The 27,971-nt window shown below is 35.5% G+C and overlaps 1 protein-coding gene and 1 pseudogene across 1 annotated transcript; both read right to left on the reverse strand.

Annotated features, from left to right (window-relative positions):
* Positions 1-1,005: 1,005 nt before the first annotated feature.
* Positions 1,006-2,381, reverse strand: LOC113239247. Its single transcript, XM_026476169.1, has 2 exons — positions 1,764-2,381; positions 1,006-1,347 (listed from the first exon to the last, which is right to left on the reverse strand). The coding sequence occupies exons 1-2, from the start codon at positions 2,379-2,381 to the stop codon at positions 1,006-1,008; spliced, it is 960 nt and encodes a 319-aa protein (XP_026331954.1).
* Positions 2,382-12,764: 10,383 nt separating this feature from the next.
* LOC113239691 lies at positions 12,765-27,962 on the reverse strand (annotated as a pseudogene).
* Between the last annotated feature and the right edge of the window lie 9 nt (positions 27,963-27,971).

The raw sequence follows: 27,971 nt of genomic DNA on the forward strand, positions 1-27,971 counted from the left end.
TTTATAATAAATGAAAAAAATTATAATAAATACTGAAATTCATTTCCCAAATTCCCTACATGGGAATTATATGTATTAATATATAACGATTTCTATTTTATTTATATTATTATATTATATTCATAACCTGAACTATTATACCCTTTAAGTGTTAAACATATGCAGACAGCATCTTCTAAAGACAAGTAGATGTTTTCACACTCCATAGATATGACAACCTGCATTGTATGGTTCTCTGAACGTCTAAGATTGGAGTATTATTAAGTAGAGTAGGATATAGAGTTGACGCAAACCACAGTTTCCGTAATAAGTTGATGTATTAAGTAAAAAGTGTACAGTATAATTTTGAATGCTTATCTGTGGCCGATCGCTAGTGAAGCGAGTTGTCAACTGTCTTTTATGAGCATTTACACGTGCAATATGTAGGTTGTTAAGTTACCAAAGTATTGTACGGTGCAAAAACCGTACATGCTCCCGAGGGAATAAATGAGAAGTGATTTAGTCAGATAAGCATCCAGTACATAGCAAAAAAACAAACTCAATCATCAAACTCAATAATCAGCAACTACACATAGAATTCAGCAAAGTGAAATGTGTTCTGAAGATATATGCAGCGTTTGCTGCATTTCGATGTCATTCCGATGTTGTCTCTCAATGTGTATTGAGAGGGGTGTTCGTCTCAAACACCTCCTTTTCAGATATCTAAACAACAGCATCATGGTGTTATATTCTGTTAGATGATGAAATTCGTGATGTAGATGGTTCACGATTGTTTCACATGGTGTGTACGATATTTTGTGACAATTTCTTCAACGTAATCGTGTAGTTTTGTTGTGGCTTGCCAGTATGATGTTAGGTTGAAGTACACCAGTAACGTCCATTCGTTGTGTATTAGTTGTAATTTTCCAGCTTCGTCAAAATAAATTGGATGATCCTTTTTTATGGAAGTTACCCTGTATGTAGTTAATTGTTGTGGTCGTGCTGCACTTATGAACGTAAACAGCATCAATAGTACTGTAAGTAGAGAATATTGTGTTCTCCCTTTGCAGGATCGAGTGTTACGTGGTATGGATGTCGGTGCACTAGGAGTTGTTGTCGATTCTTGTACTGATTCGGTAGTTTTAAGTTTTCGTTCAGGGGCAGCGGAACAAGTTTAGTAATCGGTCGTGTCAAGTGACCCCTTTTAGTTTTTAATGTGACTACTCGCACTTTATCGTCGCTACCAGGATGGGCTTCCGTCACTCTACCGAGAGCCCATTTGCCAGGCGGTAAGTATTCGTCCTTATTGTTAAGGACTAAGTTTCCTTCTTCTGGATCCTTCTGTGGTTGCTGCCATTTGCTGCGCACCTGTAGTTGATGTAAGTATTCACGCGACCAGCGTTTCCAGATATGTAAGTTTATTTGCTTCACTAGTCGCCATCTATTTCTTAAATCTTGCTGGTTGAAATCTTCTTCTTCTCGCGGTAGTGAAAACAGTGGCCCGCCAATAAGAAAGTGTCACAGCGGGCGTGAGTTCAAACAAGCTTCAATTTGGATAAGTAGTGTAGTAAACTGCTCAAAAGTAAGTTTCTGATCACCTAGAACCCTTTTAAGAAGATATTCATAGATTTAACGGCCGCCTCCCATAGTCCGCCAGCTGTCGGCCAGAGAGGTGCGTTAAAATGCCACTGCACTTGTAAGTGGGTCAATTCATCGGAAAATAACGACGTTTGAAATGTCTTGTTTCGTTCGAAATTTTCATGTAAAATTTTCACTGCACCGACGAAGTTCGTGCCATTGTTCGAAAACATGTGTTTTGGAGTTCCTCTTCGTGCACACATCCTCTTGAAGGCCGCGAGAAAAGTCTGTGTGGTCAAATCAGAAACTAATTCCAAATGGACGGCCTTTGTGAACGTACAGATGAAGATAGCGATGTAAGCTTTACAAGTTTTAACTCCTCGACCTTTGTTAATCTTTATGTCTACATGACCTGTAAAGTCTACTCCAGTATTTGTAAACGGTCTAGTAGGAGTGACTCGTTCTTTCGGCAAGTCTGCCATTAATTGTTCATTGCGGTGCGGTTTAAAACGATGACATTTTATACATTGTCGCAGCTGTTTCTTCACCGTTCGATTCCCACCAATTATCCAGTATTTCTGGCGTAAGTGTGCCAACGTGAATCGTGCACCACCATGTAGAGTGTCGTGGTGAGCCTCTTGTATTATAAGCTCCGTTAACCTTCCCGACGCAGGAAGGATAACTGGATGTTTTGATGCCGGCGGCAAAGTTGAGTGAATCAGTCGTCCCTTTACTCGCAGTAGTCCTTTTTCGTCGAGAAAAGGTGTAAGTTTCAACAGGCTGCTTTTCCTGGATACAGTCATATTCTTCTTCAAACACTCCATTTCTGCATTGAAATGTTGTCGTTGGACGTTGTGATAACCATCTCGCCAGCTTCTAATATTTCTTGAAAAGTTAAATTGAGAACCTCCCTTTTCTCATGTTGTTCTTCGCAGTTGGTTAAGTTATAATTAATTGTTTTCATTATTTTGCTTTCCTTATGGAAGTCTCGCGTGAATTGCAGTACCCAAGCGAGTACTCGGGTTACGCGCTTGAAGTTGCTGTATTTATTTATTAGTATTGTTGTTGTTCCGCAGGTATCATCAGCTTTCGTTGCGCAACACATTGTTTCCGTTCCATTTTTTGTGAAGTATGATAATGTTTTTTGTTTCAACTCTGTTTGGTAAGTTATCAACCATTGTGGACCCTGCCACCACAGGTCCAGAGATAAGAGTTGAGATGCTGAGAGTCCTCGTGTTGCGCAATCCGCTGGATTCTATTGAGATTTCACGTAATGCCATTGACTTGAAGGAATTATGTTATTTATTTTTGTTACTCTGTGCGCAATGTAACGCTCCCATTTATTTACATTGCCTTGTAGCCATGCTAAGACTACTTGCGAGTCACTCCAGCAATGTATGTGTAAGTTTAAGTTGTTCAAAGTTTTCGTGAGCTTTTCGACCAGTTGTGCCAGTAGAAGGGTACCGCAAAGCTCCATTCGTGGTAAAGTGATCTTTTTACTAAGGGGTGCGACTTTAGATTTGGCAGCGATTAGAGTAGTTACATAATCGTCATCATCAATTTTCATCCTGCTGTATACGACACAAGCAAACGCCTTTTCACTCGCGTCGCAAAAGGTATATTCACGCCTTTACATACATATAGAAATTCTTCCATATGTTTCTCTTCACATTGTAGCCACCGCGGAATTTTGAGTATGTTGACATTTGGCAGATCTTTTCTCATTGTTTCCCATTCTTTAACAATTTCCTCGGGTAGGTTTTCATCCCAGGCCATTTTACTGACTCACACCTTTTGAAATAATAGTTTTGCCTTTATCGTCACGGATGAGAGTCAGCCAAGCGGGTCGTACAGTTTACTAATTTCTCCCAAAAAAAACCGTTTAGTAAGTTTTTTTTAGGTAAATTCCAGTTAAATGTAAAATTGTCAGTTGCAGGATTCCATCTCATTCCAAGAGTTTTTGTATTTGTTGTTTGTTCTGGGTTAAAGTTGATGTTAGTTTGTTTGCATTTTTGATCATCGTCCAAATCTTCTAAAATTTTCTGATTGTTACTCATCCATTTCCTTAAGTTGAAACCCCCCTTTTTCAGTAAATAAATCAAGTCGTTGACCATTTTCTTTGCTGCATCAATGTCATTCTGTCCGTAGACCAAATCATCCATGTAAAAGTAGTTTTCAAGTACGGTCGCAGCATCCGGGTGGTTATTTCGTTCATCTCGCGCCAGTTGGTGGAGGGTGCGCATTGCAAGGTACGGCGCGGCCTTTGTGCCATAGGTAACAGTGCACAACTGCCATTCTTGTAAAGGTTCACAGGGAGATGATCTCCAGATGATAGTTTGAAGGTTTTGTTGATCTTCATGAAGCCAGATATGTCTGTACATCTTTTCTATGTCGGCAGTGAATACATATTTGTACGTTCTCCAGTTTATCAGTAATGTAAGCATGTCCTTTTGTAAGTTTGGGCCGCTGTACATGAGATCATTCAAGCTGTTCTCTGTTTTTGTTTTATAGGAGGCGTTGAATACTGCTCGTAGCTTCGTGGTGGTGAATTGCGTCTTTAAAACTTCGTGGTGAGGTAAATATACGTGTTTTTTCTCACTTTCTGTTACAAGTTTCATATGACACATGGAGATGTACTCATTCATAAAACGTTTATATTCAACTTCAAATTCCTTATTTCTCTGCATCTTCTTCTCCAATTGCAGAAATTGAGCTAGCGCTTGCGATCTCGTAGCTCCCAATTTGGCTTCGTAATCGGGTTTCATGGGCATTTGCACGACGTATTTTCCATCAGCTTGTCGCTCAATAGTAGGTAGTGTTTCTCACAATAATCTAGTTCGCTTGTTGTTGTTGAGTTTTCTTCAATTTGAAGATTCCACGCCAATGCCGCTGGCCCCATGTGAAACCACCAACAGTCGAGCGAAGACCTGCCATCTTACCTTACGTGAGAGGTGTTAAGATCGTGATCGTGATCGTGTGACAAGAGCGGAAGAGTCCTCAGGCGGGCATCTATCAAGACCTATTTCAAGCCCCTGAGGAAGATTTCTCAGTTCCTGAGACCCGTGAAATGTAACATCCCCTTACAGGATGCAGGAGTTTACAAGCTTGACTGTGAGTGCGGTCTCTCTTATATTGAACAAACAAAGCGAAGTATTTGTACCCGCGTCAAAGAACATATAGCTGATGTCAAACACCGTCGCCTAAACAAGTCTGCAGTCTGCGAGCATGTCATGGATAGACCTACACATTCAATAAAGTTTGATAAACCCCAGGTCTTTGAAAAAGAAGTCCGTTATCTACCCAGGATGCTGCGAGAGAAATTTAAAAAACATCCTAATTTCAACAGAGAAGATGGTTTCTCCGTACCACCAGTTTGAGATCCAGTATTTCCTCTAATGAAAAATCCCAAACAGACATAAGACTGCAGTACTAATTAATATGTTTTAGTTTATTCTAATTTATATTAATAATTAATAATAAATTGTACTTAATAAAAATACATTCAATAAAATAATTTGTAAAACTGAATGTAGCGTGAATTAGAATGTTTTCATTGTAAAATTAAAAATAAGATATTTAATTAATAACTATTGTAACTATAGTGAAAAAATAAGGTGGTTTGCATCAATATTAGACATAACTGGTTGAAGACTGTACCACCTCAGTCAACCGTGACAATGGGATCTGTAAAGGGCCCGAAACGTCGGTTTGTTTGAAAAAACAAATATACGCGATTTAAATCCGGAAAAATAGTTTCATTTCCTACTATTATTGTATATCTTTTATTTATTATGGTTATATATTTATATGCATCCACTGCTGGTTCCATTCTCAAGACAGGTTTAATAATAAAATAAATACGGAATAAATTCCGAGCCGCATTTAGCCCATTTTAATGGCATCAGTTTTTTAACATCCTTCAATAAAGTCAGTCCCGAACGGTCCGACTTTCCACTTAAGGATTGGATAAAGAAATTTATTTTCCAAATTCCTGTGAATACTACAGTAACTATTTATATTAATCACAACCTGAATTATTATACCCTGAATTATTATAAGTGTTAAACATGCACAGGCAGCGTCTTCCAAAGCCAAGTAGAACTCTTCACAATCCGTGGATATGACGACTAACATTAGAACGGTCCTGAGAAGGCAAACTACAAACATCGCTTAAGCGAGCTCATATCCTGCAAACAATATAAATGTCAAGGTTTTCGATGAAATCACTCCAAACGACAAGGCCGTCAGTTATATATTATATGCGTCCCGTTGGTCACCCCGTTGCTACTGATAATACAGATGCGAATTAACACCCACTAAAATATATATTATGTGTCACTTGTGAAAATTGCAAATATGCACATTGAGTGAACGATGAGAAATTCAATTTTCAATTAGAAATTTTGATTGTTTGTGAGTGCTTACCTTTCCGTAAACTGTATTTGTGAAGCTCAATTCTATTAAACATTGTAAATCAATAAGGCCGCGAAAAAACATGTCTATTATATTGAACAATACCTGAAATCCATTGGAACAACTTAAGTGCTTACTTGAAAAGAAACATTGAACTGACTAGCAATACCTACCGTGAGATGCTTTTTATTTGATATGGAATAAAAACACATACTTTGAATAGAAACTACTAATTGTATAAACATAACAATGTGCATCGTCTTGCATTTGACTTTGCATTGAATATTGTCAGTAAATTTCAAGTTTCGTAAGTATAATAATGTTCTTCTGTACCTACGGGCAAAACTCAGTTAACTTTTAACTGCCAAAAAAGTGTGTAATTTAAGTTTAACGATAAAATTATTAGTATGATTCATTGTACTGTCTGACGGCAGTGACTCTAAGGTGAATACAATCAGCATAACTAGATTAATTATTTATGTGGTCATAGCACACACACAGAACTTCTTAGACCAATGGTGTACACCATGTGCACACCAGTCGCATATGGAACCAAATAATCGTAACCCAAAAACGTTCAAATTGGGAAAACACGATTTAAAAAATATAAACTAATGAATCAATCTTATTGCGAATAATGGGATTATTTTTGTTTAATACATAATAATTAGTTATCCACTTATAAACGAGAATATAAATTTATTGGTTCCATTCAGTATTCGTTTCTTAAAATTTCATCATTAGTTTTTTGAATTTTCAGATTGTTTTCTCAATTCTATGATTTTTGAGTTACGACAGTGTTTGGTTTCATGAGCGATATGTATTATAATATGTAAATAAATGTATATATGTATATATAGGGGTATAACAAAAATGTTGTCTCACTAATAACTGAAACGTCTTCTTCACAATACAGAATGCTTCCAAAATGTCTTTGAAGTAATTGAAAAATTGTACACAACATTCGCTTTATAATAATAATAATAACGCACACACTCAACATAGCCCCGCACTAGGGAAACCCTGTGTCGCGGGTGCCATGGACACACACATAGACAACCACAAATTACACTCAAATTCACGAGAGAAAGAAATGTAGGCCATACGAATGTTTCTCCCGGCTCGGGAATCGAACCTGGGACCTCTGCGTCGCAGTCCGGCATGGTAACCGTTCGGCCACAGAGGCAGTTTTGATGTATGATATCATTTTCTTTTTCTGATTTAGTGCGAATAGTTTCTTCCAATTGTTTTATGTTATCCGTCCATAGAACCAGGTTTCTTTTTAACAAACTGACGAATCGAGAAGTATAATATACGTATGAATTAATTAATGTCATAATTAATATTGACCAATTAAAAACTCTGACTTTAATATAGAAAATTATTATCAAACCTAGGTGATAAACAAGTAATCTAGTAACTTTCACCCAACTAGGAATAGAAAAAAAATTATATTTACAATATTTGTTGGTGAATTTAGCAAGTCGCTGTAGTTTTATTAGTAATGTAAGTTGAATGTTACTGTGACGTACGGTACAAACAAAATTAATTAATATAACAAATGGTTCGAACACATACATAACAGGCAAATTGTTGTTTGCAATAACTTTGAAAATATTATGTCGGGTTCTGTTATCAATACATATAAAGATTGTTATCAATACGAATAAATCCCTATAAAGCAAATTAATATACAAAAGGCTACTAAATTGGTGATATTGTTGTTTGATGTAGTAAATTTATCGTGAGTTCTGTATTTTTGAACGAACGTAATTTGTTGCAATATATTTAAAGGGAGCAACATTCTGTAGTATTCATCGTCTATCCTGTTGCTGAGCAAAACTTCGTTGCGATTCCGACGATGCAATTCAGTATGCATTTTTGAGTTTTGTCTTCGACTTGTATAAACATTAAACACTTCATACATCTCTGTTTTGAAGACACTCAATTATGAAATGGAAAATATCTAGACAGGCTCATTATTCCAATTGCATTGATGGATTTCGATAATCAAATATTGATGGTAGCTATTATTATTGTTATAGCCTCGCCGTAATTTGAGAAATTTATCAAATATATTAGAAATTAAACTATTTTGTCGATCGAAACTAATTAAACTATCTTTATATTAAAAAAAACCAATGTTACGGGATAGTCACGGATGACACTCATACTTATAAAAATGCGAGAAAATAGTTTCATTTCCAATAAATGAGCGTCCAACTCCTAACTAGGTACTATAATCGCGAATATATACATAAATCAAATTAATATGTATGGATGATTTCCATACATATTAATTTGATTTAAGTACAGGTACCTACTGCCCGGAAAATATCATAAGCACTGCGACCTAGGCTTATCCTCGTCCACCAAGGTGCACTCAACAAGTGAACCACAGGGAAGAAGGTATGTAAATTAACTTTGAATTTATTTTTACATACACAGGTTTAGTAGCAGTAGAGCTTCTTGTGAAAGAGTTCGTCCACGGAAGTACTGCCACCATACCTATTTATGCCGCCAAGCAGTAATGCTCAAATTATTGCGTTCCGGTTTAGAAGGGTAAGTGCTGGTGAAATTACACGCACATGGGACTTGTCAATTTATGTCTCTGGGTGACGGGCGCACTGTCAGTGCACCTTAGATCTTTACGATTTAAAGCTTTGAGTGGTACTGCAATTGTTAAGGACAGGCGTGTAGTTTACCACCAGGCGCACGACTTGCTCATCCCGTCTCTTGATCATATAATAAAACATTCAAACAAATAAAAAAAACAGCATTAACGATGTAATTTATTTTTATTAATTTAAATACATTTGAATACATCGATAACAATTTCTACAATACTAACACAGATGCTATACTGCGTTGTTTTCAATACTAATCAACGTTTATTAGGCAGTACGATTAGTGCATAATCACAAATACCAACTACTCTTTAAAGGGTGTATAACCGTCTACGTACACATAGATAATAAATATCTTAGCGGAAGGAATAATATCGACTTAATTTATTATTCTTTCTAGAAAATACATTACCTAGAAGAATTTTTTGTGTTCGTACCGCAATTAATAATGGTCACTTAGGGTCGTATTCTAGAACTCTACTCAATGCTCAAGTCAGGACTGCAATTGAAACACAAGCACTGGAAATACGACCCTAATGGCAGGGACTTGAGTATGATTTCGAGTGCTTTAAACCATACTTAAATCCTGACTTGACCTGACCTTGACCTGAGTTCTAGAATACGACTCTCGGATCCTTTGCACACGGCGTATCTTATACGCGCCGTAAACGCGCGTAATCTCCGCGTATAGGCGCGTCATCTGCTCGTATACGCGCGTCATCTGTAGTGAATCGATTCAAACGCGCTCAAACATTTGCGTTGTAAGTAAGAAGCTTAAAAGAATTTCATTTCGCGTATATGCGCGTCATCGGCGCCTATAAAACACGCCGTGTGGATATGGTCTTAGATTACTTAATCAAGAAAATATAAAAAACAAAGTAATAGTTTTTTGTTAATAAAGGGTAAGGACTGCTTTCGTCTGTTTACTGGCTTTTCGTAATTTTATATACTTGCCTTGTAACATATTTTATTAGTACTTACTGTAAATAATATTTGAAGCAGTGAAAATTATCCCTTTTTCACTGCAAGCTACGAAAAATAGATTTAGCCATGTCAAATGACGGTCTTTTAATTGCAGGAAGACTTGTGTTAAGTATAGAAATATCATATAAGTCCATTACATCAGTCGACGCTGATGAAGTTACATGATGAATGAACAAACTACTACCATACAAAAAGTATATAATAATGTAGTATAGTAAATATTTGTGTAAATCATTGTAATTAAAACATACATCGATCACACATTTTGTAAGTCGTCACAATTTAAGAGGCCCAATTTGGCAACGACAATAGGAAGACTATGTAACTTTGAATGCATCAAAGAACAGTCAACAAACAATTATTAAGTCATTGGGTTTTAAAAACAATACTTTAATTTTAGTGAAGCATTGTATGTATAACATGATAGAACAAATTCCATTGCAATTTTGAGTTATTTCGAAACGTTTTAGTCCTATTTTTTTAATAAGTGTAGTAACCAATGAATCGTCGAATTTCACCGAATCAATTGAATTTCACTTAAAAAATTATTGGCTTTTTTATTTTGATTTTGACAGAGATGTCAACATTGGCAATATGATTGAAAATCAAATATAAAACATGCAGTTGATACTAGCTCAACTGATGATTTTGGCATCTTCCAAGGCAAGTGAATAAAAATTTAAACTATGAAATCTTTTTTACTTTTCTTTATTATTTAACCACAGATTGACCTTGTGAACTCTGTTAACGTAACTACACTACAACAACAACTACTGGTTGTCACTGTGATCATTTAAAACACTTACTTATTTTTTATATTAAATAATAAGTAAGTAATAATAATTGCTTAAATAAACGTTAATTGTTCTATCTAGAACTGAAAACCAATGACTCGAAAAATTATCTAAATGTTCACAGACTCATAAAATTTTTACGTTTAGTCTACATCCCTATATACGTCGCGATGCCAAGTGTCAAAAGGTGCCTCTTATTTTGTGACGACTATAATTGTAAATATGATTAAATCTATAAAAATAATGTACAAACATTAATTATAAGTACGATATATTGTATAATCTTGTAATAATAAATGGGTTTTTGTAAATATATTGAACTATTAACAATTTTTGGGCTTCTTTGAGTATACTACGTTCTGTATAATAACTTTCTACGAACGATTTTCATCAATGTGCGTTTCATACTTTTTTGTAAAAAGGTGTAATGGCGCTTGTTTCAATCCGCGATGTAGCCACCATCTACCGTTTCTAATCATTAGACATTCAATTCTTTTGAACTTCGTCGAAGGTATATAACAGTGGCGAGCATATTGAGCCACACTACTCACAATTCAGTATTATCATCTTTAGATGATAGATTGGAATTTATTCCAAGCTTCGAAGGCATTCGCTTTTTATCGAAACTGAAGAACATTGTTAGGTACCGTGGACGATTGACGATTCAACTTGGTGAAATGTCTCTTCAAATAAACATTTAATGAATTAAATACATTATACTCTATTACCGACACGTACATATCGCGCTGTTAATTGAATAGTGTATTAACTCAAAAAGTGTTTGTATTTTTCATAAAAAGACGAAAAATGAATTACTCACATCCTTTGAAAGATTATTACAATTTATGTATATAGGAACTTAAACTATTTTTCCGGATTTAAATCGCATGTATTTGATTTAAATCCGGAAAAACAGTTTCATTTCCTGTGTAACAATCGCGAAACCTTAAGAACACTAATTTATTGTACTTTAAAGTTTATTACAGACATCTAAACAATTTCCTACTTATCATTTATTTGGTTGGTATAGCGTCTGGCATCGTGCCAGCTAGAAGCTAGAAGACGTCGGTTCGAATCCGGCCGGATCGTAGAAATTTTTTCTGAGTGTTCAATCTATGTATTAATAATCATAACAAACTAGTGGAGTAATTTCACAAAAGATAATTGAATATCAATTCAATAAAAATTAAAAATACAGTGAATAGCGACATCTCTCGCCAGGACTGGTAGCTGTAAAGGTACTAACTGGGTGATAAATGTTTCATAGATTTCTCATAGATGGCGCTACGACTAAAAAGTCGTTGAAAAACCAAATACAAAGACACGACGCAAGCACAGAAAAATTCGTGAAGTCCGTTGGTTCGTTCCGTGGCTTAGTTGGTATAGCGTCTGGCACGGTAAGCTAGAAGACGTCGGTTCGAATCCGGCCGGATCGAAGGAGTTTTTTCTGAATGTTGGTTGGTGATCTTTGTATTAATAATTATAACAAACTAGTGGAGCAATTTCACAAAAATATTTGAATATCAATTCAATAAAAATTTTTAACACAAAATTCGAACACCAAAACAAAATTCCTTCAATCAGGCTGGATTCGAACTATCGTCTTCCAGCAAATCATGTTAGATGCTATGGCAAATAATCCACGGAAATTAACAACGGGCCTTACGTTTTTTTATGCACTTGTTGAAGGTCTTTCTTTTTGGTTTTTGCTGTAGCTTCATTTGTGACAAATCTATTTCGACACCTTTTATATTTTTATTTTTATATATCAGATATCTTATAATTGTTTCTCATAATATTTTAACGACCGATGTATCGACTTGTAGAGATTCAAGCTCAGTTTCAAATAGATTGCAAGTGTGGTTTAGTTTTTTACTATGTAGAAATTTTGTATGTGGGGTTAGAGATGAGTTCCAAAGTATTGAGTCATACCAGTCACGGCTTTATAGATAGTGTGCTTATTTGATGATGTATATTGAAATGTGTGTTAAATAAATTAAAAAAAAACGTATTACAGCAATAGTACAATCTTGAATTACACATATTTTGAGTTACAACACTATTGTAATAACTGTGCGATATGTTGAAAGAAAAACTTTTCATAATCAATTCGACTTTGACTTTTATTTCCAAACTCTCAAGGTATACTTTTAATTGCGAACTGATAAGCAATAAAATGAAAATAATCTCAGTGCAGAGTAAAAGAAACCGACCTCAAAAATTCGTGGAATTTCATCTTTTTGGCAAGTTTTATTAAAATCGGTTAAAAGAGCGCGAAACCATATCATCCCCTAGTTTGCCATCCTTACAGGTGGAATATTTTCTTTATATTCAAAAAATACCACTACTGTATACTCTCTTTCTAACATAAAAAGAAGCATCAAAATTGGTTCACAAATGCTGCGAGTTATCGCGTAACATACATACAAAAATTAAACAGAAGAATTGAGAACCCCCCTTTTTTAAATCGGTTAAAAATAATAATGAAAACTCTTAGCGCAGAAGCTTGGACTTTAGTAAATAGAACAAGTAAATCCTGTTATTGCATACATACGTAACCTTGTTCTAAGTTAACGTATACCTCACTTGCAAAGATATAACAGCAGCTGTGCAACGTATTTGGCAGCCAGTTCGTTGAAATATTATCGATTTCATTTTTACATTTCCAAAACCATGACATGTAACGCATCATGGGGAGGCGGCACGTCAAAGATGGGTGCGCCGGAGTCGTCACAGTACTCGGTGTAAGGGACACGACGTATCGTGCGCAGTCCTAGACTACTGCAAATCCTTTGCGAATACGCGCCCGTTGCATCTACTTTGAATAGCTGGAAAAAAAAATATTTTTTTTAGATGAAATATACATGTTTAAAGAACGTATACACATAAATATTTAGGAATTTAGGAAGGGTATAATTTGACCTCTTGATAAAGCCGCGTGTCCGCCGATCATACTTATTATGTTTTTTTTTTATGTAATATCAAGTGACGGGACGAACAAGTCGTGCGCCTGATGATAAGCTACACGCCTGTCCATAACAGATGCAGTGCCACTCAGAGCTTTAAATCGCAAAGTACTGAGGGGCACTGCCACTACGCCCGTCGCACTGAGACATAATTTGACAAGACCCATGTGCCTGTAATTTCACCAGCATCCTTAACTTTCAAAACCAGAACACAGTAATGCTGACATTACTGCTTGGCGGCAGAAATAGGTAAGGTGGCAATACTTCCCTGGACGAATTCTTTTACAAGGAGCTCTACCACATGAGTAATTTATTCATGTGGCTCTACCTCTACTAAAACGTATGTATGTCTAAGAGCTTTTATCATGATGATTATTTTTGACGACCTCGATGGCCCAACGGTTTGGATTGTGGACGAGGATGCCCCAGGTTCGATTTTCTAAATTATTTCTGGTCTGGGTATTCTGGGTAGTGCCTTGGGGCGAAATCCGTTGCTCTGGCACTCATACGTAGTGCAGAGAATTCCCTAGTCTCAGATCAGATTATTTGCGTGGTGGTGTTTTCTTCCACACAGTTGTCTGTGAAAAAAACAATGGAAGTGCTTTGGCTCGATTACTAACAGAACACGGAAAAAACTGCCATCGAATCGTAGCCATATTTTTGTTTTTTGTTTAGTTAATATTATCGATTTTCACAATTTTATATTAGTACTTGCTTCCTACTGAGAATATGAAAAATCAAAACGGACGAAACGGTAAAATTGGAACTCAAGAAGATGAAGGAACGTGCTAAAAAAGCAGAGATAAAAAGCGAACCCATTATATATGAAAAGTTTGAAGAAAAAGATAGACAAAAGGTAAGATGCGAAGAAAAACGCGAAGGAAAGATTTTGAGTTGCATGAACTACCTTGTCATGTTTATACATGAAACTAATAAAAGATATGAATCGCGTAAGTTCAAAAACTTGCTTTTGCTATTGCGTTCTTTTTTTTTAAAGATATGCGTAAAAAATACTTTTATGATTGAAAAAAAGAACAGTCAAACTGAAAACTGATTTTGATTAATAGCCATAAGGTGAAATTTGTTTGCGTTGTTCTGGTCGACTTATAAATAAATGTTAATTTTTAAAGCTTGATTTATTAGTTAGTGATATTAGTAAATGTTAATGTAGATTGTTAAATGTTTTTATTGCCTTTTTCATAATATTTTATACAAAAAATATGCCTTTTGTTAAATTATCCGGATTTAGGTGGTAGCTGATTTCAGTGGATCAAATATATCATTAACTATTAAGAATCTGGTTGCCCAATTAACGGAAAGTTATGTTAGTTTGAGTTCTTTTTCCTTTCCGTTCAATGTTTTTCCTGAAATAAAAAAAAAAATCGGCCACCGAAGTCAAAGAAATTAGCCCTTCTAGGATAAATGCCCATAAACAGAAGATAGAAATAAAATAAGCCTTAACGATGATATGTAGAATACCTACCACCATATATGTGCCTACCACCACAAGTGCGACTATCATTCTTGCACTCCAAAGTAACAAAATAAGGCAAATTTTTCTACGATTTTCGAGGTTTTGTGCGAGATAATTGACACGATTATAATGTACAAACGGAAAATGGCGCACTCAGCTTAAGTATGGTTAACTTCGTGTACCGTTGGCACACGTGCCACGCAAACTAAACATGTCTACTGTATTTGTAGTTCGGTGGTTGTCTGGCACATTCTTATTATTATTATGTATACATGATACAAATTATGTATAACATGTGAAATTTTATAACTCTCCTATTTGAGCATAAAAGTACTTATAGACTCATTTCGTTACTTAGAATCTTTAAACCTCTCTCGTTGTGTTGTCATTTTGCAGATGTACCCTTATTATACCAAGGGTGTGAAGTACACATTTAAAAAAATAGTTATATTATTTACGAGTGTAGTTTACCTTGAATTGATGTTCCTTGGCAATATCAATACTTCTCTTCATTAGCTCTTTAGCAAGTCCTCGCCCTCTAGCCTGCTCAGATACAGAGATGATTCTGCACTCAAGAATGCTGTCTACAGCAAAAGTATCAAACAGATGTAGCTCAGAGCTAATGGTGTACAGCATGGTAAAGATCTTATTGCATTTGTCGTCGGAGGACTGCTCGATTTTTGCGATCGACTGTTCAATGTCGCCGGGTCATAAAATACCGTTCAGCGCTACTCCCAGGACCTGGAATGAATAATTAAAAGATCAATAATCATTATAATTACCTAACCTAAGCTGAAACACTTTTAGTTAGCAGTAGAGCTTCTTGTGAAAGAGTTCGTCTAAGGCAGTACGCAGTACTACCACCTTACCTACTTCTGCCGCCAAGCACTAATGTCAGCATAAGCAGCAGCAACTGTGTTCCGGTTTTGAAAGGTAAGGGTGCTGGTGAAATTACATGCACATGGAACTTGTTAACTTATGTCTCAGGGCGACGGGCGCAGTTGCAGAGCCCTTCAGATCTTTGCGATTTAAAGCTCTGAGTGGCATTGCAACTGTTATGGACGGCGTGTAGCTTGTCATCTGATGGACGATTTGTTCGCCTCGTCCCATGATATTATAAAAAAATACATTTCAATCAACCAATGCGGAAAGAAGTGACTCGAACGCATCAGATTTTGAATTCTTCGTAGCTCTCACGGGGAAAAATATGTGATTGGTACTTTTAAAGATCTGGTACTCGTGATTCCCCAGATGAATGGGGATATAAAAACTTAAATCATAATAAAATAATACTCTAATAACCGTGTCATTCTCCATCGCAGCAACTGACAACCCATCTGCTATAGTGGCTATACACAGTTTTTCAAGGCCAGCATGAGGCTGACCCCGTTCACACAAATTTACAGCCTTGTTGAGGGGCTCATCGGCGAAAAAGCTGTTTCGAAGATGCCGCAGCACCATTTCTTGCATGTCCGGCGTTATTATAACAAAGCGAGCCATTTTCTGGAATCATATAATATCAAATATGTCAATCAATACCTACTGAAATAATATACAGATTGTGAAATCATTAATTTTTAAATTATAATCTTTGCTAATTTTTTCAACACACGTGCGCATAGTTTGAAAGACTTACTAAATGAAAGTGGCAATGGGGCTATTCATTGTCCGTAGGTCTTAGAACGCTAAGCCCTTAGGCAGCAATGGGCACCTTTCAAATACATACAGCATATTACCACACCTGCCTGATGATGAATATCAGTCTCGTAAACTTTGATGTTTTGAACTTCAGTTCGTTGAAAATGTTAAAGAAATAAAACTATGTAAAAATATAATAATAATAATAACGCACACACTCAACTTAGTCCCGCACTAGAGAAACCCTGTGTCGTTAGATATTTTTACATCTACCAGACCCGGCTGGATGATGCTATTATTTCGTCACCCAATTAGATACATGTATAGCTACCAGCCCCGTCTATTGTATTGAAATAAAATTGTATTGAAATTTTTCTATAGCCGGGGCTGGTAGCCGTAAAGGTATCTAACTAGGTGACGAAATACTTTCATAGATTTTTCATAAATGGCGCTACGGTTAAAAGTCGTTTAAAAACAAAAAATACAAAGACACGACAACAAGGACATTGGTGAAATTCATAGATTTTCTATATCTATGGTGAAATTACAGGTACATGAGACTAGTCAACTTATGTCTCAGGGTGACGGGCGCAATGGCAGTGCCCTTCAGATCTTTGAGATTCAAAACTCTGAGTGGCGTTGCAACTGTTATATACGGAAAAATTACTTAGTTATGTTTATGTTATACTGGAATGTTTTGTTTTCAGTGCGTTTGAAACGTGCGTAACTTAATAATAATAACGCACACATTCATAGCCCCGCACTAGCGAAACCCTGTATCGCGGGTGCCATGGACACACGCATAGATAACCACAAATTACTCACGAGAGAAATAAATATAGGCCATACAAATATTTCTCCCGGCCTGGGAAGCTAACCCGGGATCGCTGCATGGCAGTCCAGTATGGTAACCATTATGTATACCCCAAAATTTGTTTAAATGTGTCTGTGTGGGAATGTATAATAAAATACCATTCGAGATTAAATGATTAGATTAGACTTATGTTTATTTAAAACCGTGAAATAAAAATAACTTCTACGCGATTTAAATCCGGAAAAATAGTTTCATTTCCTATTTGTAACAATCGCAAAAATCTAAGAACTCGATAACTTATAACACATAAACAAAATATTAATAAGCAAAAACTATATATGTAAAATTTTGTCTTGATTTTTATCATCTCGACTTGTTTAATTTGTAACTTGTGATGTTCTTATTGTTATGGTAGTCAATTGACATTGTGTAACTAGACATTTGCATGCTATTTAACATACGCGTAACACGATTGTAGGGGCATTGTTCCTTGTTACATCTTCTGTTATACCAAATTTTAAGCAAATAAACGAATTATTATAACAAACTCAAGTTATATGTAAGGCTGCCACAGGGATTCAAACATTTTAGGTCTATATCTCGCATTGAGAAGCAATCGCTCTCCCACTGGGTTAAACAGGGTTATTTTTAAAATACTAATAACCTTGCAGGACTAGATTACTAACATCATAAACAATAACTTTTGTTCCATTACTTTTAACAAGACATGATAAATAAATATATCAAAAATAAACTTTAAAGTTTATATATATTGTACTGTCTAGAATAAGAAAACTTTATTGTGTTCGCCGAGTTCATGTGTATGAATGAGCTTAAAAACTTAAACAGCATAATACAACAAATAGACAAAGAAAAGTAGTTTGTATACAAATGCAACAGTAGAGCAGCAGTAGAGCTTCTTGTGAAAGAGTTCGTCCAGGGAAGTACTGCCACCTTACTTATTTCTGCCGTCAAGCAGTAACGGGTGCTGGTGGAATTACAGGCACATGGGACTTGTCAACTTATGTCTCAGGGTGACGGGCGCAGTAACAGCGCCCCTCAGACCTTTGCGATTTGAAGCTCTGAGTGGCATTGCAACTGTTATGGACAGGCGTGTAGCTTACCATCAGGCGCACGACTTGTTCGTCCCGTCACTCAATATTGTAGAAAAAAAATGCATTTTACTTTTGATAATCTCACAAACATCACAATAAAGACAATAATGTTATTAGTAATAATAAAAGTAAACGAGCGTTGCGGTGCACGTGAACGGGACTTTTCAGCGATCAGCTACGGGCAGAATATTTTACCCGTAGTGCTAGTTTTCAGCAAACTAGACACAATCATTGTGGACAGAGTTATCACCGTTTAGAGCGAACTGTTTAAATATTTTTATTTTTGTATGAAAGTAAAATCTAACTAGTTATTAAAAGTCACGGAACAAAAGTTTTTGGTTATGAATGGTTATTTTACAAATAACCCCGTATATCTAAAATTTGAAGTAGTAATAGAGCTACTTATGAAAGATTTCGTCCGTTAAGGTTCCTTAAGTATCTATTTCTGCCGCCAAGCATTAATTTAAGGGTGAAATTACAAGCACTTGCCGAACTAAAAAATGAATGTTGTGACGAAACGTTCAGCTGCAGACTGAAGAACCTTTTATCTTTATATATAAATTTATATATATAAAGTCCTTTACAAAAGATTTTTCCAGTCTTTTGGAAAGGACTTTTCTAATAAAAGGTACACTCATACACAGAGTACACTATAAATACTTAATACATAAATAAAATATTTGTATTTATAATGAATTTGACATTCACCGTATTATTATAATATATTTATTAGTTATTGAGAATCCATATTGACATTTCCTATATACACTTGACATTGTTAGTTTAATTCAATTATTTATTAGTTTCATTAATTATGTTGTTCATTAGTTATTTGTATATGTACACCGTTGTGTATTTATGACTTACTACATAATCCTAGGGTTGGCGGACTAAAGCACATAAGTCAAAATCCAACATAATTCTACCGGCATATAAGTCAAATTCATTTGTTACTTCATAAATTTGTAACTTTATTCTAGAGGCGTCTTTTTCAAATTTATCATTCTCTTCCATTGACTTACAAATAAATGGACGACGGGTCTAATACAAAAACCACGAAAAAAATGTCCCAAGTCAACCTATTTAAACGTAGTGACATGTAAAGGAATATGAAAAAGCTAAAACGTTGAATTTAAATTGTAATGTCATCTCAGTACTGTCTAATTTTGCTTGCTTCGCTGTCAGTCGAACAAACGAAGACTAGAGCGTGAATGACGCTCTGTATACGATTTTAACGCCCTATAAGTTCGGACACTTTTTAGCGCGGACCCGACGTCCATATAATTGTAAGGCAATGTTCTCTTCACATCTTCCAACACTATAAACAACATAAAAAATATATAATTATATATTAACAAATGAAGCACTTTTGTAACTTTTGTGCTTTAGACCTTAGAATTATTTCTTCATTATTTTGTAAACTGACGCTTACTTTTCAAAGAGTAGTAGAAAACGACATGTAGTTATATTTGTAAGAAATTTGCAATGTTGAGAGAAATGAGCTAAACTAAACGAAACATGGGATTTGTCGACTTAGTATGTCTTAGCGTGACAGGCACAGTGGCAGTGTCCCTCAGATCTTTCCGATTTAAAGCTCTGAGTGGCACTGCAACCGTTATGAGCAGGAATGTCGCTTAACACCAGGCACAAGACTTGTTCGTCCGTTCATTTGATATTATATTAAAAAAAATATTACCGCTTACGAATTTTAAAATCAGTCTTGTAATCTTTTTCGAGATTGAGTAGAAAATCCTTGCATGCATTATGTAAAAGTCTTACTTTTTGTAAAGTTGAACTACAAATATTTCAGGTTAATTTGAAAAGAATTTCAATTTCCAAATACCCTTTGTGAGCTATCAGCCTCTTGTGGGTGTGGCGGAGCTAGGGTTGTGTGGGGTCTTATTAATAAAAATAAGAAATTGGTAAAGTCGAACACAGATGAGGTAAGCCTTGTTAATGTTAATTTGGGTAAACGATGAAGTGTACTCGATGTTAATTAAAATATTGCACAAATTTAAAATGTTCTCTACCGATGCGGTTAACTAGGCCCTTAATATTATTCAATCAAACTACATGGGTTACCGCAATAGGCTAGCGCGACAGAAGGCTAGCGCGAGGTGTCCATTTTTTTTACAATACCAAGTGACGGGGCAGGAAGAACAAAGCGTGCGCCTAGTGGTAAGTGACACGCCTATCTATAACAGTTGCTGTGCCTCTAAGAGCTTTAAGTCACAATATATCTTAGAGGCACTGCTACTGTGCCCGTCGCCCTGAGACATAAGTTGACAAGTCCCATGTACCAGTAATTTCATCAGCACCCATATACCCTTCTAAACTGGAATGCAGCAATGCTCACGTTACGGCGGCAGAAATTAGCAAGATGGCAGTACTTCTCTGGACGAACTGTTTCACAAGGAGCTCTACTCTCGCGCTTTATGTCACTCTCGCGCATGTCGCGCCCTGTTGTGCCAGCCCTACTGAGCTCTCCGCTAAAACTACAAGAAAGTTATTTGATATAGCCTAAATGAAGACTTCGATGATGCAGGGTTTAGCTATGTGGGTTCTAGGTCTCGGGTTCTATTTTCGATAAGAAAAATGTAGGAAACGAACATGTCTTTAAATATCTGGAGAAGCGTCCCTAGAGATAATTTCGTTTTTCATAATATGTATCAGTTTGAGACAAGATACTCGATTAATATTGACACAAAAATCGATCACAATGAAAAATTCCTTCGATATGACTGGACTCCAACCGTGTCTGTTGTCATGCCAATGAGTCAGCTCACTCAGTTAAGAGCGTAGCTCCGACTCGAAGGAAATATTATGTGTTCGATCTTTGTACCAATAATAATAACAAACTAGTGGAGTCATTTTACAAATAATATTTACTTAACAAATAGACTTTATGTTTAAAAAAGCTTGCAACGTGTTGAATTAATTTGTTTAGGAAACATAGATGGCGCTACTTGAAACACGTTGTAAAAAATTAAATTGTTGAGTACCTATAGAACTGTCCTGTGACCAACGCTTACGCTTAAAATGAAAAGCGTGCTTATGCGCTTATTTTAAGACGCAGATTTTTTAAAGTGCTGTTCATTTGAACGCCCACCTCTAGTTACCATACTGGATTGCCACGCAGAGGTCCCAGGTGCGATTCCGAGGCCGGAAGAAATATTTGTGTGGCCTACATTTGTTTTTCTCGTGAGTTTGGTTGTAATTTGCGGTTGTTTATGTGTGTGTCTATGGCACCCGCGACACAGAGTTTCCCTAGTGCTAGTAACCATAATTTGTTGTTTTACTGTCGCATTAGGTTAAACCTGTCATGATAGTTTAAGTGTTTTTAAAAATAAAAAATAAAAAATATATATGAAAAATCAAGGTAACAAAACATCATGATATTCAATAAATAAATAATGCAAGGTAATTCATGTCATATAAATATAAATTTTATTATTCTAGAGATGTTGGCAACCCTAGAATCGGGTGGAAGGTACAAAAGTCGTCTCGGGGGATGATCGGAGGGTCAAGGTCGATCGAACGGCGGGTGTCATTCGCCTGCTAGGGAAAATGTGCGACTAGTAATATTAATATTTCTGTAAAGAAAAAAAGTACTGCATGGTAAAGTTGGACTTCAGGACTAGGTGAAAAGGGCTTGGAAATTCTTGAAAACTGTACATTAATATTTCTGAATTAGACTACGTTTGTAACAGTACAACTGAAAAAATATTTCATCTCTCCAGTAAGGTGTTTACATCTCTTGACCATCAGGTGATCGTTACTTTATTAAGCATTATAAACAATTTTTAGTCTGACAAAACGCTATGTTCCGCAATTTGCAGAAAATAATACCAAACGAACCTGCATCATTTCTTTATTAATTTTTAATAAAAATTTTATATTAATTTTAAGTTTAACAGAGTAGGTATACTATATTAACTAAACGTTATCAAAATCTGTCAAGAGTAATGAGCTCTCATTTAGGCGGTGACCCTGACGCGGGTGGAATTTCCTCCCTGTACCGCCACTCCCTCTCGGTCCTCCCAAAGGCCGTCAAAGCCTTTTCAATAAGGACCTCGTACTGCGAAGAATTTTATTGACTTGTTGCTGTCATATAAAAAAAGCATTTATTGCACCACCTAATGCTTACTTATTGAAAATCCAAAATTTGCTTTAATAAGACTACATTCATGTATAGGTTTGAGTATTTTGACATTTTAAGATTGTATTAAGTATACAAGAGATATGAAAGAGGTTACATAATAGAGGTTTATTTATTTAAACACTTTATTGTACCACAAAGTAACTTACAAATTTTCAGAAACAATTTAAATATTTGTGTACAAAGGCGAGCTTATCCCATAAAGAGATTTCTTCCAACTAACCTTTGAAAATCTGAGAGGAAAGTTGGTTTTTGGGGTAGCACTAAAAATAGATAAGTAAAGAAATGAAATATACTATACTCAATAAATACACAGATAAATTTAATAAATCAAATGTACATACGAATATATATATATTAAGTAATGTTGATACATTAATACATACAAAGTCTATAATAAATTGAATGTACAAAATAAAACTATATATATATCAAATGTAAATAAATATTTCAAAAGCTCTAACATGTGGAGTCTGAACAATCCCAAAACTTCAAAAGAGAACCCTTGAAAACCCGAACCGAAGGCGACTGTCTGAACCTCGACCGGGAGAAGGTTCCACATACGGGAGCATTTACTGTGAACGAGTTCGAATATTTTTGGGAACTGTGTTGTGGAAGGACGAGGGACAAATTGGTGCCAGAACGCAGGCGGTCACCCATAGCCTGACGGTATTGAAAACGCTCACGTAGATAGCTAGGGGAAGTGGGATGGAACAGGATTTTATAGAGGAAGCATAAAATGTGAGCATTTCTACGTAAACGAATAGGCAACAACTGCAACTCATCTCTAAACTTGGAAATGTGGTCGTACTTTTTCAATCCAAACACAAATCTGATACATTGGTTTTGCAGCCGCTCCAATTTATTAAGAAGGTCCTCCGAAAGATCAAGATAGGAGACGTCACCATAGTCCAGAATAGGAAAAAGAAGAGTGCGTATTAGCATAAATTTGGTAGACAGAGGAAGAAAGTACTGCATCCGCTTAAGGGAATGAAGTGATGCAAAGATTTTACGACTTACATCGGCGACATGCTCCGACCAAGAAAGTGTCTGATCCATTATGATGCCCAAATTTTTAACTGAAGTGGAAAAAGGAATAATGGTGTCATTCAAAACTAAATTGGGTTTTTATGAGGGAGGTTTACATGATTGGAAACGAAACTATATTTTCGGATCAGAATATGACAGTCAGCTGTGACCATGGGATCTGTAAAGGTCCTAACTACCTCTGTGACCAAACTGTTATCATACTGGACTGTCACGGTCCCAGGTTCGATTCTCGGGCCAGAACAAATATTTGTATGGCCTACATTTATTTATCTGGTGAGTTTGGGTGTAATTTGTGGTTGTCTATGTGTGTGTCCATGGCACCCGTGATACATGAATTCCCCCTAGTTCGGGGCTATGAGTGTGTGCACGTTGTGTTAATAAAGAGCACGAAACTGTGGCTTGTTTGAAAAAACAAATATTTAGATCCGAAAAAATTGTTTCATTGCTGGTGAAATTACAGGTACATGGGACTTGTCAGCTTATGTCTCAGTGTGGCGCTATATTGAGTATATTATATAAAAAGGAAAAGTTTCTTGACACGTAAAGTACAACTAACTAAATCTATTAATTTATCCATTGTTCTTAGCAGTCGAGCTCCTCGAGCCGAGCGAGAGTTCGTCTTGAGTAGTACTGCCACCATAGACCAAGTGACTTCCATCTTGCCTACTTCTGCCGCCAAGTAGTAATGTGAGCGTTTCTGTTTCGATTTTTAAAGGATTTTGGTGGAAATGATTGGGCTTGTCTTACGTCTAGGCGTGGTGACAGTGCCCCTCATATCCTTGCTATTTAAAGCTCTGAGCAGGACTGCAACTGTTAAGGACAGGCGTCTCGCTTACGCGCATGATTTGCTTGTCCCGTCAATTGGCATTATAAAAAAAATCTAATGACTAGCAACCTAATAAACCTAACATATAAACCGACGTAGTTTTTTAAATCAAAAAGACATAATGAAAACTGAAATTATTTGGTAAAAATTTAATTTAGTGCTACTCATGGCCTGAATATTTCGACACATCAATGAATACTACTATACTATTCTGTTTTTATTTTGTTTTTTGTTTCTCTTTTTACAAAATTATACATTATTTTGTTTTTCTCCAGTTTTGTTTTTGTTCCTTTTTTTTAACAAAATTTGGGGAGCATTATATTAGTAAATAAATATGGCTGTTTACAAAAATAACAGAAAATGGGCAAAAAATAAAGTTGGCATAGTGTTTGCTCATTGGAGGTATCGATTTGTGATTGATATAAAAATAATAGATCAGGTTTATAAATGTTTATTATAGAATAAGACAATGTCGAACATCTGTTTCGATGTCAAACTAAATGCAATATAATATAACATACTATAATTTTAACGAATGCTGTAAGATGATTTCTCCTGAAAATTCTTGACACAGATATAATTGCTTAAATCTCTAGACCAAGGTCAAATCGGAAGTACCTTTAGACATTGATTTCATTATCATAATAAAAGCCATATTGTCGTAACAAAAGATATTGACTACTGATAATTCTTTTTATGTATATTATTTTTTATATGACCGAAATATACCTGGAAAGTTAAGGGAAACCCCTGTAATATATTTATTCATATCCACTTGATCCTACGAGTAGGGACAGCTGGATTTTTGTCTATTTGTCCCTGTCATGTTGATATGTAGAAGACGGTTCTTCATCCATTATTGGAAGAAAATCAGTGTCTACATTAACGACGATTATTTAATTCTAAGTTGGTATTACGTGTAAATGGGTTGATATATTAGCAAAGTTATAATCATACCTACATCATATCGTCACATGTGATCATGCGTCAAAAGTGATTTTATCATACTATGAAAGTCATAATAATAATACGCATGAAACAAGAATAGAATCTGTAAGCCTCTCACCCGCAAAGTTGTCAGTTTTGCAGATCTGGCCAAGGGTGCGAAATAATTTTCTAAAATCCCAAGGCTCGTTTTATTGAACAACACTTACACACAGGCATACATTCAATTAAACTTAACTTTTAACTGCCTCTGTGGCCGAACGGTTGTCATGCTGGACTGCCACACAAGAGGTCACGGGTTCGATTCCCGAGCCGAGAGAAATGTTTGTATGGCATAAATTTATTTCTCTCGTGAGTTTGGGGGTAATTTGTGATTGTCTATGTGTTACTCCATGGCACCCGCGACACAGGGTCTCCCTAGCGTGGGGCTATGAGTGTGTACGTCATTATTACGTTATTATAAATGTTACGTTTTTCATGATTTATTTACATTATTCATCATATTTTTTATTTATTTCTCATTTTCATTTTTATTCAAAATTACTTGGTCAATTCTGGCTTGTTCATTTTGTACTTGTCAGGATCTCGCGATGCAACTGATTATCTATTAAATCTACTTCCCCCACTTTGTCATAGATACTGTACGCTTAGATGAGAGCTTGTTAATGTTACTGCATCATTGTTTCGCTCGCGAACATTGAAATTGTTTTAACTACAGCAAGAGGCGCGCCATTTGTGTTTAAATTGAACCACTCAGTCTAGACTAAATAAATGCTCAGTGGTTAGAAGTACTTTAAGTATTATCTTTCTCGAGTCCTGGGTTGGAGAAGTTGTTGAGCGAGAATGAAGATCGTCGCTCACTTTAGAACAAGCAAATGACTTTGGATCTAACTAACTCCTCAGTGACCGTACGGTTACAATGCTGATTTGCCACGAAGAGGTCCGATTTGAGGTTCGATTTTCGGTATTAAATATTTGTATGGCATTAAACATTTATTTCTCTCGTAAATTTGGGTATAATTTGTGGTTGTCTATGTGTGTTTTCATGGCACCCGCAACACATGGTTTCCCTAGTGCGGGGCTAAGAGTTAGAGAGTTATTTATTTATCTGTGTTTTCGTTTGAGTATATCGTTTGAAAGTTTTAGAGAAAGGAATTCGAAGCGACTTCTTGTTTGATAGCAAACAAGAATTCAAGTGTTAATTATATTATCTATTCAACGGTTCTTCATCTGGAGTTGAGTTTCAGAATAGAGACGGAAAGCCAATAAAAAAATGTTGATATAGCACTGTTATGTAATTCAAAACAAATAGTAAGATAGTAATCTTAATTTTGTTTAACATATAGGGTTTACACCCTGTAACTATTACTCGTTAAGTAGGCCCAAGCGATTATTCCGTAAATAAGAGACATCGGATACCTTTACACCGATATCGAAAATACGAGACCTAATGAGTAAAAGGACATCATTAACTTTTTTTTAAATGAAACTAGATATATCCAAACTCTTAACGTTAAACGCTTCAACATTTAACATGACATGCGTGAGGAGGCTTAGTTGACCTCAATGATATTTGTATTATTTATGCTCACTGGTTGACCTACTTTAAGAGGTAACAATAAGTTTATACACATAATAAAAGAGAGAAAGAAAAAAAACTAAATTTTAATTGAATAATAACAAAGTGATATTTATTTTTAAGTAAATACAAAGTTTTGTATTCACTCTAGTTGTTCGTATCTCTGAGATACGCCCTTTTAGTTTTTTTTTATACCATTCAATAACTATAATAATTTCGTATTTAATAATATAATAGAAATAGCGCTATCTTACTTAAAACATTTAAAAAACCACTAAGAAGTATTTTTATATCTCTTCTATATTTTTGTAACCTTTCGTTATAATCAAAATAGCGGTATCTCACAAAATAGGTATAATGGTACAATTTATGGATAATTTAGGTATGTCAATAAATCTATTAGTCAAAAATGCGTACAAATAAGTTTTAACATCTTCAAAAAGATTTAGTTTTGAAGGTGCGAAACTACAATTAAAAAAAGTCGGTTTTCTCAAAACTTACTCCGATTGAGAAAGCGCATTTCGGCTTATCAGGGCAGAATTGTTTCTGCAAATGTCATATTAAATGTACGGAAGCGTTTAAACTTAATAAATTACTTAAATAATTCTAGTCATTGAATTTCGTATTTACGTTGCGATGTACAAATTTTAAGTAGCATCCATTATTGTAGGACAATAGGATCTTATTACTTTTAAGCTATAATATTTTTTAAAAAACACTTTAAGAGAGGTAGTAGTAGTGAGTGAAAATGACTAAGTTAAATCAGATATATGCCGCAAACGATGGGGAAAAATCAACTCACTGAATCCATAAATCAATCGTATCAGATTGACCAATAAACGAACTAACATTGGAAATTCAGACATTTTAAGAAATTGTACAAACTTAAACTCTAAACATTGCTATTATATTAATAGAGAATATTTGTAAGCTTCAGAGTAAGCACCGTTAAGTGAATAGTATAGTAACAAAAAGGAATAGAAGTAACGTAAGGGGACTCACGTATGCCGCCCAGGGAATCCGGCTGCGC

The sequence above is a fragment of the Hyposmocoma kahamanoa genome, unplaced genomic scaffold (assembly GCF_003589595.1).
Source record: "Hyposmocoma kahamanoa isolate Upper Pololo Valley unplaced genomic scaffold, ASM358959v1 114, whole genome shotgun sequence".
Classification (NCBI taxonomy): Eukaryota; Metazoa; Arthropoda; class Insecta; order Lepidoptera; family Cosmopterigidae; genus Hyposmocoma; species Hyposmocoma kahamanoa.

Excerpts from the sequence above, each read along its gene's own strand:
- LOC113239247 (XM_026476169.1), bottom strand. The coding sequence starts at position 2,381 with ATGGAGTGTTTGAAGAAGAATATGACTGTATCCAGGAAAAGCAGCCTG. Across the intron at positions 1,348-1,763 it reads CGAACAATGGCACGAACTTC|GTGCGCAGCAAATGGCAGCA; the intron begins GTCGGTGCAGTG and ends CATCAACTACAG.